Source organism: Poecile atricapillus, chromosome 11 (genome assembly GCF_030490865.1).
Source record: "Poecile atricapillus isolate bPoeAtr1 chromosome 11, bPoeAtr1.hap1, whole genome shotgun sequence".
NCBI classification, from domain to species: domain Eukaryota; kingdom Metazoa; phylum Chordata; class Aves; order Passeriformes; family Paridae; genus Poecile; species Poecile atricapillus.
In genome coordinates this window covers 19704866-19718393 of record NC_081259.1, presented here as the reverse complement: position 1 = coordinate 19718393, position 13528 = coordinate 19704866, and the positions used below count along the sequence as shown (strand labels likewise).

The following is a 13528-nucleotide window of genomic DNA, read 5'->3' as shown; positions in this document are numbered from 1 at the left end:
TAGGGTTACAGGGCTGGGGCTCAGCACCTTTTTAATTCTTCATCGCGTGGCTGATTGATCCCCCCCGCCCCGCACAGACACTAAAGATTAAGAGGGTGACAAAGAGGCGGCTGCTTACACAGCGCCCGCCGCTAAGCCGCCTTGAAGAGAGCAAGGCAAGAGCCCCGCTGGCCGCAGAGCTGCCGGAGCACCCAGCGCCTGGCCAGACCCTCCACGGGATCCAGAGGGACGGGACAGGGATAGGTCGGGAACGCCGGGTGCGGGATGGCTGCGTCCCCGGCGGGGTCGGTGGTGAGCGCCGGGCTGGATGAGAGTGCCACGGGTAAGAGGTGGTTCCACTGGACCGGGTGCGACACGGAGGGACGTGGGTTTTTCTCTGGGATGGCTGGGCCCCCACTCTGGTCGTTGCCCAAGATGCTTGGGGGTCCTCTTCATGGTTCTCCTCTTGGATACTTGGAATCCCCATAGTGGTCAACCACTACTTGGGGTCCTCCATTGCAGTTTTTCTCTGAGATGCCTGGGACCATCACAGCTTTCTTCTGGATGCCTTTGGACCCCATCGTGGTCCTTCTCTGAGATATCTTGGGAGTCCTTATTATGGTTCATCTCCAAGACACCCAGTGCCCCCATCATCGTTGTTTGGGATGTTTGTGTTCTTCGTTGCCACCCTCCTCCAGAATGTCTGGGCTGCTCCTCATGGTCCTTATCCTGGGTGCCCAGGGTCCCCATCATGGTCCCCTAGGATGCCTGGGGTCTTCAGCTGTCCTTCTTTTCCAAGATGCTGAGTCCCATCATGGTCCTTCCCTAGGCCAGGATGCCTGCAGCGTGCGATCCTCTCCATGGTATCCACAGTCCTCATTTGTGTTCCTTCTCCAGGATTCCCCGAGGTCCCCAGTCAAAACCCTCTCCTGGATACCCTTGGTCCCTGGCCCTTCACCAGGATCCCCACAGTTCCCTCTTGTGACTCTTGCCTGGGGTGCCCCATGTCCCCAGAGCTGTCCCTTCTCCACGACACCTCCCATCCCTGACTGCAGATCTTCTCTGAGATGCTCAGTCCCCTTCCTGGGACGCCTGGTGTCCCCTTCCCTAAGAACACCATTTCATCCCTTTATTATTTTTCAAAATTCCTCTGAGAGCCCATCCTGCATCACTCTGTGTGCTGGGGTGTGGGAAGATGGTGAACCCCGCATGGAGTCCCTGAGGTGTCCCCATTCATGTCCCTGGGCTGAACCAGCAGATACAGGAGCCACCCCATCTCCAGGTTGCGGGGGGGCAGCAGGGACTGGTGGGTCATGCGAGCGACATCGGGATGCCCAGAGTCAACCCAGATGTGAACGTTCCACTTCCACAGGGCTGGCCCCGGCTCCCGGGAAGGAGCTGAGCCCGGTGCTGCTGTGCAAGGTGTGCGGGGACACCAGCAGTGGGAAGCACTACGGCATCTACGCCTGCAACGGCTGCAGCGGCTTCTTCAAGCGCAGCGTCCGCAGGAAGCTCATCTACAGGTGGGAACAGGCACGGGAGTCCCCACAGGACAGGGGATGGGGGGAGGAGCAGCCAGAGGGGCAGGGACCCTGCAGAAGGACACCCAGCGGGACAGGGAGCTTGGGGGCAGGCAGGCACACAGTGGGGTAGGGCAACCCGGGATGGACACTCAGCAGGCCAGGGACCCCAGGGCATGGGCAATGGGTGGGGCAGAGACCCAGGGGGACTTCAAAGCACACAGGGGACCGGCATGCAGGGGGAGAGGCACCTGTGGAGAAGGTGTCCAGAGACCCCCGAAGGGGCCAAAACGCCCATCAAGGCAGGCCATTCACTGGGACAAGGATCCAGAGGATGGACACAGTGGAGCAGGAGTGGGGGGAACAGGTACCTAGCAGGGTAGGGACACCCCTTGGAGGGGGGACAGGGCACCTACTGGGGACACACCTGACTGGGTGCCCACAGTGGTGGGACACTTGTTGGGTGGAGGAAACCCATGGGGGGAGACATGGTACCTATGGGAGAGGACTCTCCTCGGGGACAGGGGCCACCTCAGGAGCTGCAGCCACCTCTCCCCATAGGTGCCAGGCGGGGACGGGGTTGTGCCCAGTGGACAAGGCTCACCGCAACCAGTGCCAGGCCTGCCGGCTCAAGAAGTGCCTGCAGGCTGGCATGAACAAGGACGGTAAGATGGGGGGGACACACAGTGACAAATAGCAGGGGGTGACAACGGGGTGGTCAGTGCTGATGCCACCTTGTCTGTACAGCTGTGCAGAACGAGCGCCAGCCCCGCAGCACGGCCCAGGTCCAGCTGGACAGCATCCAGCTGGATGCTGAGCTGCCCCCTGAGCACGTGGCCACCACATGTGAGGTCCCCCCATCACCCTGTCCGGCTCCTCGTGGTCCCAGTGCCACTGTCACCCCGGGTCCCCGAGCACCCACACCACCCACCAACCATCGCTTCATGGCCAGCCTGATGACGGCCGAGACCTGTGCCAAGCTGGAGCCTGAGGACGGTGGGTGGCTCCCAATGGAGAGGGGGGTGGGTGGGTGGTGGATGTCCCCATGGTGTGGTGACAATCTGCGTCCTCTTCCACCCCTGTAGCTGATGAGACGGTGGATGTGACGGGCAGTGAGCCAGAGAGGGCAATCGGCGAGTACCAGGTGGCGCCGTACCCGGCAGCGAGCCCCGAAAACATCTACGAGACCTCAGCTCGTCTCCTCTTCATGGCTGTGAAATGGGCCAAGAACCTGCCCGTCTTCTCCAACCTGCCCTTCCGTGACCAGGTGGGGCTGGCAATCTCCATGAGGAATTGGGGATCTGCCTATGGGGCAACAGGAGCCCCCAAAAGTGTAGCAGCCTGTTGGGGTAGCTGGAGCATCTCCACAACATTCTTAGGGTTCCTCTGCAGATGCTCGTCAGCCCAACCAGATGTGGTGGCTACAGGTCCTGGAGACTTTGGGGGTGACAGAGCTTTTGGGGTTCCCTCCCACTCTCCCCAGGTGATCCTGCTGGAGGAAGCATGGAGTGAGCTGTTCCTGCTCTGTGCCATCCAGTGGTCCATGCCTCTGGAGAGCTGCCCACTCCTGGCTGTCCCCGAGCCAATCCCTGGGAAGCTGCTGCCGGCCACCCTGGACGTGCGGGCGCTCCAGGAGACCCTCGGCCGCTTCAAGGCATTGGCCGTTGACCCCACGGAATTTGCCTGCATGAAGGCCGTGGTGCTCTTCAAACCAGGTGAGGCCACCCCCAGCACTCACCACTGGCCATCCCTGTGGCCCTCCCCAGCTTGTCACCCCCCTGTTCCCGCAGAGACACGTGGCCTGAAGGACCCTGAGCAGGTGGAGAACCTGCAGGACCAGTCACAGGTGATGCTGGGTCAGCACAACCGTTCCCACTACCCTGGGCAACCAGTCAGGTACTGCTGTCCCCACGTCCTCATGGGTGATGCCAGGGTGGGACACCCACCCATGGCCACCGCTCCACCCCCCAGGTTTGGGAAGCTGCTGCTGCTCCTCCCAGCGCTGCGCTTCATCTCCTCGGAGCGTGTGGAGCTGCTCTTCTTCCGCCGCACCATCGGCAACACCCCCATGGAGAAGCTGCTGTGTGACATGTTCAAGAACTGAGCCCCCTTCCCGCTGTCACCTGGCTTGGCACCCTGCCACCCCCACCCTGGGCCTCCTCAGTCTGGGGTGGGAAGGTGCCCATGGTCCCATCTCTGGAGCAATGTCCAGGACTGTGGAACGCTGCCGGCAGCTGGGAGGTGGATGTCCCCAAGCGAGTACCCAGTGCCCTGGCAGCACCTCACTGATGGTGTCCTAAATGCTGGAGGAACCCTGGCAAAGGCACCTTGGCACCATAAGGAGCTGCTGCCATCCAGGGGCCACCAGTCTGGGGGGACACTTGCCCAAGGATGATGCCAGCCTGGGGCATGACATCAGCCAGGGACGACAAGGGCCAAGGGTGGTGCCACCTGGGGGTGCCACCAGCCAGGGACATCCTCGGGTTGATCCCAGCCCAGGGCTGACACTGGCCAGGGGTGACCCCAGCCTGGGGTGACATGCGGTGACAGACCCTTGCCCCTGTGTTCCGGGGTTTTCCACTTGTGTCCCCCGTTTTATACTTGGAATAAAGAGAGTTTTGCAGCCACAGTCCCTGTGCCAATGACTTGGGTCCCCTTGGACGGGGGGACCTGCTGAATGTTAATAACCTGAACAGAAAGAAATAGTCTGAATGTAAGTACCTTGAATATTAGTTCCCTTGAATGGAAATAAACTATATATAAGTAGAATTAGTATAAATAATCTGAATTAAATAATCAATATAAGTAAGATAACTAGAAAAACAGGAATAAAAATAAAATGAAAATAAATAACCTGAAATTATCAGAATATAAAAAAGATAAATATAAATAAGCTGTTTAGAAATAATCTATTGGAAAGAATCTGAATGAAGTAATTTTAACAGAAATATAATGAAACTAAATAAATTGAAATACTCTAAATAGAATTTAACTGAAAAGAAACTATCTTAAGCTAAGTAGGTGAATATGAATAATCTGACAGTATAAAATGGGAAATAGTACAATTTCAAATAAAATGAAATTAAATAATCTTAATAGAAATAAAATGCATGCAAATTATTGGAATATAAATACCTGCTTTGAAATCTCCTTAATTAAATAATCTGAATAGAAAGAAAATAAAACTAAAACATCTGAAATAACATAAATAGAAATAAACTGCAAATAAACAAACTGTATATAAATAAGAGAAACGTAATAAATCTCACTGAAACTCATCTGAATTAAATTATGTGGACAGAAATGAAATAATCTAAATAGAAATAAGATGTAAATAAATCGTCTGAATATAAAGTCTACTTAAAACTAATCTGCATAGAAATAACCTGAAATACTCTGAATACAGAAGAATTGAAAATAAATGATCTAAATATAAATGAAATATAAATTATCTGATTAAACTAATTAGTATATAAACAACCTGTATAAACATAAATAAGAATAATGTGAATAACAAGCAGGAGAAATAGAAATTCTCTGAACATAAATAAGGAGAATGTGAATAACCAGCATTAAACAACCCAAAGGGAAGCGATCTGGAGCCCTGGCTCCCCATCCCAGCTCCTCCATCCACACGGCATCGGGATGTGGAGCTGCTCCATCCGCGTGGGGACCGGGAAAATGCCTTCAGAACCCCAGGGAAGAAATGTTACAAGCCCCAGACAGCTGGGATGTCCCCCTGGGAACTGCTGGCCTTTGCAGAATGACACTTTTATTTGTCCGTTTTTGTCAGTTTGTACACGGCTCCGAGCGCGGGCGACGCGGGGTAATAAATCCTCTTCCATACAGACTCTGTTTAGTTTACAAGCAGCGACTTTATAAATTACTTAGAAAACTTTCCATGAAAAATAACAGTAATTCCCCTCGCAGCCCTCCAGTAGTCAGTACATTCATCCCTCTGGAAAACCCTCTGGGACCCCAAATCCTGCCAGGGAAGGGCTGGGAAGGAGATGCCGGGGGAAGGGGCCCTGGAACAAACCATTATCCCTCCAGTCCTGCTCAGCTCCTGCCAGAGCTGGATTCTATACATACATACATACATATAGATATATATGTATGTATATATTTCTTTGACATATGTTTTTCTTTATACATATAACCACAAATATATTATATATATATATAAAGAAACATATTTTCTATATATTCTATATATATTCCATACATTTACTTATGTCAACAAGTCTATTTTCTTTACATATTTTCCCCATATTCCATACATTTTTATATATGTGAAGAAATACAGAGAAAATAGATTTCTTTATATATACTATATATTTCCTTTATATATTTCTTTACAGAGAAATACTCTTTATATAAAGAAATATATAAATGTATGTGGAGAAACATATATAAATATACATATTAAACATATATTAAATATGTTTAAATCATATAACATTAAATATGTTTCTACATAGATAAGAAATACATTAAAATATATATAAAGTAATAAATATTTTTTATATATAGTACATATCTCCTTTAAATATACATACTTCCTTATATATAAATATATAAGCATATATACACAAAGAAATAGGTATTCTTTATATATAGAATATCTTATATATTTATATATAAATATGTACTATATATAAGAAATAGAAAATACATAAATGTATTTATTCTTAATATTCTTTTATGTATTTTTAATTATACAGAGATATCTATTCTTTTGTGTGTATATTTTCTTTATATATAGAATATATATATTATTATATATGTTCTTTATATATATATCACTTAAATATATTTTCCTTATATAGAGATTAAATATATATAAGGAAAATAAATATATTCCAAAAGAAATTAGATACATATATATATACAGATATATACAGATATATACATATATACACACACATATATGTATATATATGTATATATATGTGTATATATATGTGTGTATATATGTATATATATATCTTTATTTGCCCAAACCAGATCTGATGTCCCTGCTCTGATCCCACAGGGATGAGGAAACCGAGGATGAGGCTGGACCCTTCCCTGGTCCCCAGGCTCTCCTCCCCTGGGGCCATTTTAAGGGCAGTTCTGGGGTTTTTCGTTCAGGAGGCTCAAAAGGCTGCTTTGGCAGTGGGCACTCGGATGCTCCTGGCAATCCCAGCTCCCAGAGAATTTGGGGTGGCTCCCCAGGAGCTTCCTCTTTCATGGTCACCATCCGCATTCCCAGTGCATCTGGCTTGGTCCCCAAAGCCCTGTTTTCCCCTCTGGGGCTGGGAAAATCCCGTTTTCCCCCATGGATGGGGGTGATTGACTTGGTCTTGCTCCACTCCCAAGATGCAGCACCGGGGCTGATGCTGTTCCCACTTTCCCTGCGGCATCTGTCACCACCCATTGGAAAAAAATTAAAAGATAACATGAAAAGAAAGGTCAGATTTCAAATATCTAATAAAAAATAACCCAAATAAATAAAACATCCCTGGACTAGGCCGGGGAGAGGGGACCGAGGAGCAGCTTGGACAAACCCAGGCATGCCAGGAAAAGACAAAATACTCAGGAAAACTCCATTTTTTTCTATTTTCCCCATTTTTGATGGCATTTTGGGAAAGGACAGGCCCCAGCCCAGCCCACCTGGGAGGACAGATCCAGCCTTTATAAATCTAATTAGTGCCCTGGGACTCCTAATTTTGTCTTTCCAGAGGTTTTCTGGTACTCAGAGCTTCTCTAGGTGCCACCAATGTGATGAGATGACCGGGGAGGGATTACAAGCTGAGTCATTAACAAGCATCATTGATTAGTCCTATGATAGGTTATGATGGGCTAATTACACCTCCAGGGATTTCTTGCTGAAAATGAAACTCCATGTTTTATTGAATGATGGCTGGTGACACCAGTGGTGACACCAAGGATGGCTCAGCCAATTGCTCCCCTCCTCTCCAGCCCAAAAATAATAATAACAATAATAATAGTAAAATAAAAAAAAAAAAAAAAGACATTCTGTCTGGGGAAAAATATTTTAAAAAGAAATTAAAAAAATATGTATTTACAGGAAACTCCAGGAACCAGCATATAAACAAATATCGCTTCAAGTAGTCCTCGATTATTATTAATTATTATTATTTTTAATACTGATGGTCTCTGAAAAAAAAAAAGAGGGAAGGTGGATAGGTCTTGTTAAAAAATAAAAAAAACAAAGGGAAAAGGTGATTTTTGGCAGGTTTTAACACTTTTCCATGCACTCGGCGTTGGCGTGGATGAGGTGATTAAAGCAGGGAGGGCTTGGCTGCAGTGGAGCCGGCTCGGGATGCTCCCGTGGGATTCTTAGGCTTGGTTTGCTCCTACCAACAGGCGATGGTGATTCGGCACAAGGATTTGGCGGCGGATGCTCTGAGACGTGGGATGCTCCAAGGGGAAGGGCCAGGAGCCGGCCAGTGCCTCCCATCCCCGTCCACCCCCCGGCCACCTGAAGGTCTTAACCCCCACAAATCATTAAGGCTACCATTCAAACCCTCCCCTCCTGGCCTTTCAAACTAAGAATTCATCTCCTGGCGTTAGCGAGGAAGCCAGCAGAGCACCGCCAATGGGGAGGACACCCCGGTGCAGACGTGGCCTTGGGGTGGAACATCTCAGACCATGAACTCGTTGCTCCCCAGGAGGACGAGGGGTTGGGCGGCGGCACAATCAGCCTCAGGGTTCCTCTTGCGTCCCCCTCCAGGCCCCCCGTCCAGGGGCTCTTTGGTTTTTGGGGGGGAAGTTTTCACACTCTTCAGTTTCTGTTTGCCTTTCTCCGGGTTGAAGGTCCCGCGTGTGGTGAACTGCGGCCGGTCCTCGGGGTAACGGAGAGGCCCCGCCAGGCTCTCAGGGCTCGCCCGGCTTTCGGGGGCCTCGCCGTGTCCCCCCGCTCGGTAGAAAGGAGATTTGGAGTACATCTGGAAGCGCTTCCGGGGCAGGTGGGGCAAGCAGGAGGTGGATGACTGGGAGGAAGAGGAGGAGGAGACGGGGGTGTCACTTGGCTCTGCCGGCTCCAGCCGCATCCTGGGGTGCCGTCGCAGCCGGCTTGGCCCCTCGGCCTTGGCGGGGCGCAGGGAGGTAAGTGCTACACTTCTCTCTGCAGGGGCAGAAGGACCATGGATGGTCAACACATGGACACCACCCAGAATCCAACCAACCCCGCTCCCTGGAGACACGTGCCATTGAAACCAGGACCACATTCCCAGCATCTCAGTGGGGGCAGCATCAGCCCAGATGATGCTGCAGTGCTGGAAGAATTTTCACCTCCATACCAACCCTGGCTGCTGCCACCCGTCCCCCCAGGGCCACGTGCTCGAACCCTTAACCCCCTCTCTGCACACATTTAAACTGTCAACTTTAAATAAACTTGAAAATCCCAAATAACCCCACCCAAAGTGACAGAAAAGCATGGTGGGAGGTGTGCCTGCCCATGGCATGGAGATGGACTTCCTGATCTTCGAAGGTCCCTTCCAACCCGAACCACTCCATCATAAACCCAAGAACACCTGGATTTACCCGAGCGATCGGAGATGGCTCCTTCGGAGTCGAAGTTCAGATTTTCGGAGCTGTCAGCTGTGCCAATGGAGGCTTCGGACTCGAGGGTTTCGTCGTCGGAGGCACGGGGCTCCAGTGTCAGCATCTCGAATGTCAGCTCCTCCCTGCAAAGCCAACCCAGCCCCATTGACCCAACGGGGCCAAAAACAGGAGAGAAGCAAGGGATGCACATGCACTGAGAGATCACAGAGGGGTGGAGTTGTGTGATGTCAAGCAACATCCAGAGGCTGGGGACGCGGCTTGAACCCTCGGCCAGACTCACTTTTCCTTCTGCAGGCTCTCGATCTGCTCAGTCAGCACCTTCTCCTCCTGCTGCATGGCCACCTGCTGCTGCTCTGTCACCTCCATCTCCATGGCCTCCTCGCTGCTCATGGTGTCCTCGGGGATGTCGGTCACTGAGGGCAGGCGCCCGGTGACAGGGGATGCGGGGCTGGGGAAGGCGCCGCGCCGCACGCGTCCTTTGCCCTGAAGAGAGACAATGGTGTCACCACCAGCAGCCAAGGTGCTGTGGCAAACACTCAGGTACCGACCATACTGCTCTCCCAAGGAGTGAAGAAGGTGGCCCAGATATCGGTCCTCAGTGTGCCGCCGCTGGATGCACCCCGGACCCTCCAAAACCTCAGGCTGGGAGAAGTACCAGAAGGACTCAACGTGTTGGAGGGGCTGGGGATGGAGGCTGTGAGGAAGGCAGTGGTGAGGATGATGCTGATGGACCAAGTGCAACTTGGTCCAGGTCCAAGCAAGCCCCGCTGGCAGCAGGATGGGTTCCCACAAAGCCCACAGTCTGTGTGATGGGAAGCCTGATGGTGGCTTTGAGTGGGAGCATCACCGGGGATTTGATTTCAGGGAACTCGGCTCTCGTTTTCTCCTTGGATCAAGTCTCACATCCTTCCCTCATCCACCCCTGGTACTTCCTGAGCATCACAAGGGTCTCACTGACCCCTTCAGCAAACAGGAACTCCCAGCTACTGACGTTGTCCATGCCCTGCCATGTCTCATGAACAGGAGATCCAGAAACCAGGACCACCTCCAGTGGTCCACTGTAAGACAATCAATGTGGATCTCCGTGCCCACAGTTGAATTCGCTCTGATCTAATGCAGCTCTGAAGAACTATCTCATTTTTTTAATACTGAAACTGAAAATGGAAAAGGATGCATGTGGTGGTACAGGAGGAGAGAGATACATGCAACTGTTTTAATCTTCTGAAGACCAGCTCTACAGATCTGCTCCATGGAGCAGAAGAAAAAGGATTCTTGGAGATGAGGGACATGGCAGAGATTAAACGGCTTTTATCTCAACCGTTATCATGACCAGACATCTCATCTACCTCCCAGATCCTGACATGACCAGAACTAGGAGAAGTCCATCACTTGCTGCCCTCCCTTGACAACCATCACCCAGGAAGAATGTGCATCTCCTTGGAGTTGAAGAGCTTGTTGCAGCTCAGTTTTGCTTCCTCTATTTAACCCCTGCAACTGTAGCATCCCCGGGTCTTCCTGACAACCCATGTGCCCAAAGCAGAATTTCAGGATAAAGGATCCTTCCTCTTTTCCTTTAGAAGCCAGATTTCCTCCATTTTAGCCCTTTCATCTTTTAATGCCACATCTCAGAGATCTTTCTTTGTCAGCAAAGCCTCTTCTGTGCCTGGTGTTCTTCTGGATGACACTTTTCACGTGGGCTGCTGAGCTGAAGCACGGCTCCCTGAATCCTATTAGCCAAGAGCCCCAAGATCCCAAAGATTCCACCGGCTTGTGGACTTAAGCCCTTGAGAAATTCCACGCTCAGGTGAGCAGAGCTCAAATTTTGCTCTTCTCCACCTCCTGACACTCACGGATGTGGAAGAATGGGGGGAACCTGAGGGAACTTTCAACATGGGCTGAGCCTATTAGGAAAGGAAACTGCCCTATCAGCATTCCCAAATTCCTGCAGGTGCTTTTCTTGCCTGTCATGATCTCCCAGAACTCAAACTCAAGCTGGGATGGAGTTGGGGAATACAGGGCTTGCTGGTCTCTCTTTCAAACCTGGGTGTCCTGAGCTTGTATTCAGGGTGGTGGTGCTCCTCCTCCAAAGAGAAGGAGACCTTTGGATGCCTTGTGATCTCCAAGGCATCCAAGCTGAGGGTTTTATTCACCATCTTCAGAAACAGCAGCGCTGTGAAAGCAACTTGATGCTGAAACGCATCCTGAGCGAGGAGAAATTGAGGTGGGAAGGGAAGGGATGAGTCAAGCAAAGTAAAAAAGAGGGAAGCACAGGATGGAAAAAGGAAATAAAATAGAAAATTAAAGTAGGAAGGGAAAAGGGCTGGGAAGCGTATTTCTGAGGAGCTGCGTGCAGGGATGGCTGAGTGCCAGCCCCAAACTCCTGTGCCCTGCTGGAGGAACGGCGGCTCCGAGGAGGAGCGGCGGGACCGGGCAGGTCACAGACAATGGCCGGTGGGACAGAGCTGGAATGAGCGACGGTGACACACAACGAGGGACGCGGCAGCTGCCGTTGATACATACCGGGATTGAACTGCGGGTTATGCTCATAAATCTAACTGCAATTAGTACGGGCTTCTGGATTAGAGAGGAGATGAAAAGGAAAGCAGAAGGTTAGAGTGCACATGCCGCCGCCCCTCCAAAAACCCGCTTTGCTCAGTTTGAGGTTTTTTCGGTTAACTGAGATGAGTGGGGCAGCTCTGCAACACCAGCTCCACAATCTTGGGCAGCCCCTGCTTGGATTTCATCCCCAAAAAGCAGAAGCAATGAGCCCCTGAGGATCACAGGGGGCAGGTCCAAGCAGAGGGGCAGCTCAGCTCCTCAGCCCAAGCCTGTGCTGTGCCAGGTCCATCCCTCTCCCGCAGCCCAACAAGCCAAGCACAGGGGCATCCGCAGCCCGCCAGCCCCCTGCAAGCACGGAAGCTCAATGAGATGGGTTTGAGGCTCCCAAAAAGGCAATGCGGGAGCAGGGAGAGCCTTTGGGGAGCTCATTTTGGGTTCAGATAATGTGACTGAGCACGAAAAACAATGGTCCAGGTCACCCATGGGGTGATGTTGAGCTGGTCACTGAAAGGCTTGACTCAACTCAGGACCAAACAAGCTCAAATGAAGGTGGACATGATGATCAGGAACATCTGAGCAGGAGTGACAACATTTCCATGGACTGTTCCCACCTCCTTGTGCTTTGGTATGACTCCCTGAGGAGCCACCATGGAGCTGAGGGTCCCTGTCCCGGTGGAGATGGTGTGGGAGTTTGCGAGAGGTTTGGGAGGCTGGGATAAGCAGGAGAAGATAAGGTGGGGTGGCTTCAGGGGCAAGGAGAAGACAGGAGGGGATGAAGAGGGCTTTGGCATCTCACCATAGATCGGCGGATCAAGGAGAGGCGGCTCTTGGCTTTGTTCTCTGCGAACTCCAGGCTGTTGATGTCCTTGAGACGAGCCTTGTACTTGTTCATCTGCTCGATGACAATTAATTCCACGCAACTAAGGGAGAAAAAAACCCAAAAGAAGACAAAATGGGAGGAGGAAGCTGCTCTGTCTTGTCTTGGCTCGTCCTTCAACAGGATCTCCTGGTAGCTTCTTCCTTAGTTCCAGTGCATCTTCTCATTTTATTTCAAGGAAAAGTTTAATTTGGAGATCTGCCCTGATGGAAGAACACAGAGGAGAAAGCTCCAGCTGGATGCCAGAGGGTGGTGAGAATTCTCCTAAAAAGAGTGATCATGGGCTAGGGATGGACTGAGGAACAGACACTAAAGATCACCAAGGATCCCACCATTTAGAGAAATTCATCCCCCATGGAAAAGGGAGCAGTGGAATACAAACCTGGAAAAGGCAGGCTGATTCCAGCTCACGCAGTAACTCTGCAGCAGCTTGTGTAACTGAGCCAACTGTTTAATGTTGTCAGGAGGGTGTTAGGGGAAAATAATATTCCTTTCCTTGTAACAAAATGAGAGGATGTGCTGGAGCTGAAGAGTGAGTAGCTACAGTGAAATCCTGTTAAAGGACAGGTGTTCCTGCCAGCTGGGTCTCCAAAAATGTCCTGGTCTTCAACAATTTTAATACTTACTGGAGGTAAAATCACCTCTTTCAGAAGCCCAGCCCTTCACTGGAGGGTTTTCATTATTATAATTGACTCCACTATCTATTTTAAAACCTACTTTGTAAGAGCCAAACTGAATCTGGGCTAGTGCTTCACTTTTTCTCTGTAAAATCTTTTCAATTATGGCAAACACCATAAATAAATCTAAGTACATTCATATTACTCTTGCTGCAGACCAAACAACTCACCTCCTTCAGTAAAAAAGCCAAAATCAAGTAAGAATCAAGACCTCCTTGCCAAAAATGAACTACATTAACCATAAACCATGTCAGCACTAGCTCCACCTTTTCCTGCCAGGCAGAAACAGAAGCTTATCCACTCTTGGGGATCCTCCATCACTTAAAAATCCTCATTTAACAACC

General features: G+C 50.3%; 2 protein-coding genes across 7 annotated transcripts in view; one reads left to right on the top strand and one right to left on the bottom strand.

Moving 5' to 3' along the window:
- The first annotated feature begins 264 nt into the window (after window positions 1-264).
- NR2E3 (nuclear receptor subfamily 2 group E member 3) lies at window positions 265-3603 on the top strand. Its single transcript, XM_058846943.1, has 8 exons — window positions 265-322; window positions 1352-1502; window positions 2061-2164; window positions 2247-2495; window positions 2585-2766; window positions 2983-3214; window positions 3290-3395; window positions 3471-3603. The coding sequence occupies exons 1-8, from the start codon at window positions 265-267 to the stop codon at window positions 3601-3603; spliced, it is 1215 nt and encodes a 404-aa protein (XP_058702926.1).
- Window positions 3604-6178: 2575 nt separating this feature from the next.
- The window catches only part of MYO9A (myosin IXA), a 173401-nt gene continuing 166051 nt past the window's right edge, over window positions 6179-13528 (bottom strand). For 5 of the 6 annotated variants that reach the window (XM_058847322.1, XM_058847324.1, XM_058847323.1 and 2 more), the window contains 4 exons: window positions 12427-12550; window positions 9352-9554; window positions 9051-9193; window positions 6180-8631 (listed from right to left, as the gene is read on the bottom strand). In XM_058847322.1, the coding sequence (XP_058703305.1) occupies window positions 8150-8631; window positions 9051-9193; window positions 9352-9554; window positions 12427-12550 (952 nt within the window). In that variant the 3' untranslated portion in view covers window positions 6180-8149. Of the gene's footprint in view, window positions 8632-9050; window positions 9194-9351; window positions 9555-12426; window positions 12551-13528 lie in introns of all 6 variants that reach the window. The other variant, XM_058847326.1, reaches the window with a different exon arrangement.

What these genes read in the sequence shown, in the direction of transcription:
- NR2E3 (XM_058846943.1), top strand. Translation starts at nt 265, where the DNA reads ATGGCTGCGTCCCCGGCGGGGTCGGTGGTGAGCGCCGGGCTGGATGAG. An exon ending in GCTGGATGAGAGTGCCACGG is followed by an intron (nt 323 to 1,351) that starts GTAAGAGGTGGT and finishes CCACTTCCACAG; the next exon opens with GGCTGGCCCCGGCTCCCGGG. An exon ending in CGCAGGAAGCTCATCTACAG is followed by an intron (nt 1,503 to 2,060) that starts GTGGGAACAGGC and finishes CTCTCCCCATAG; the next exon opens with GTGCCAGGCGGGGACGGGGT.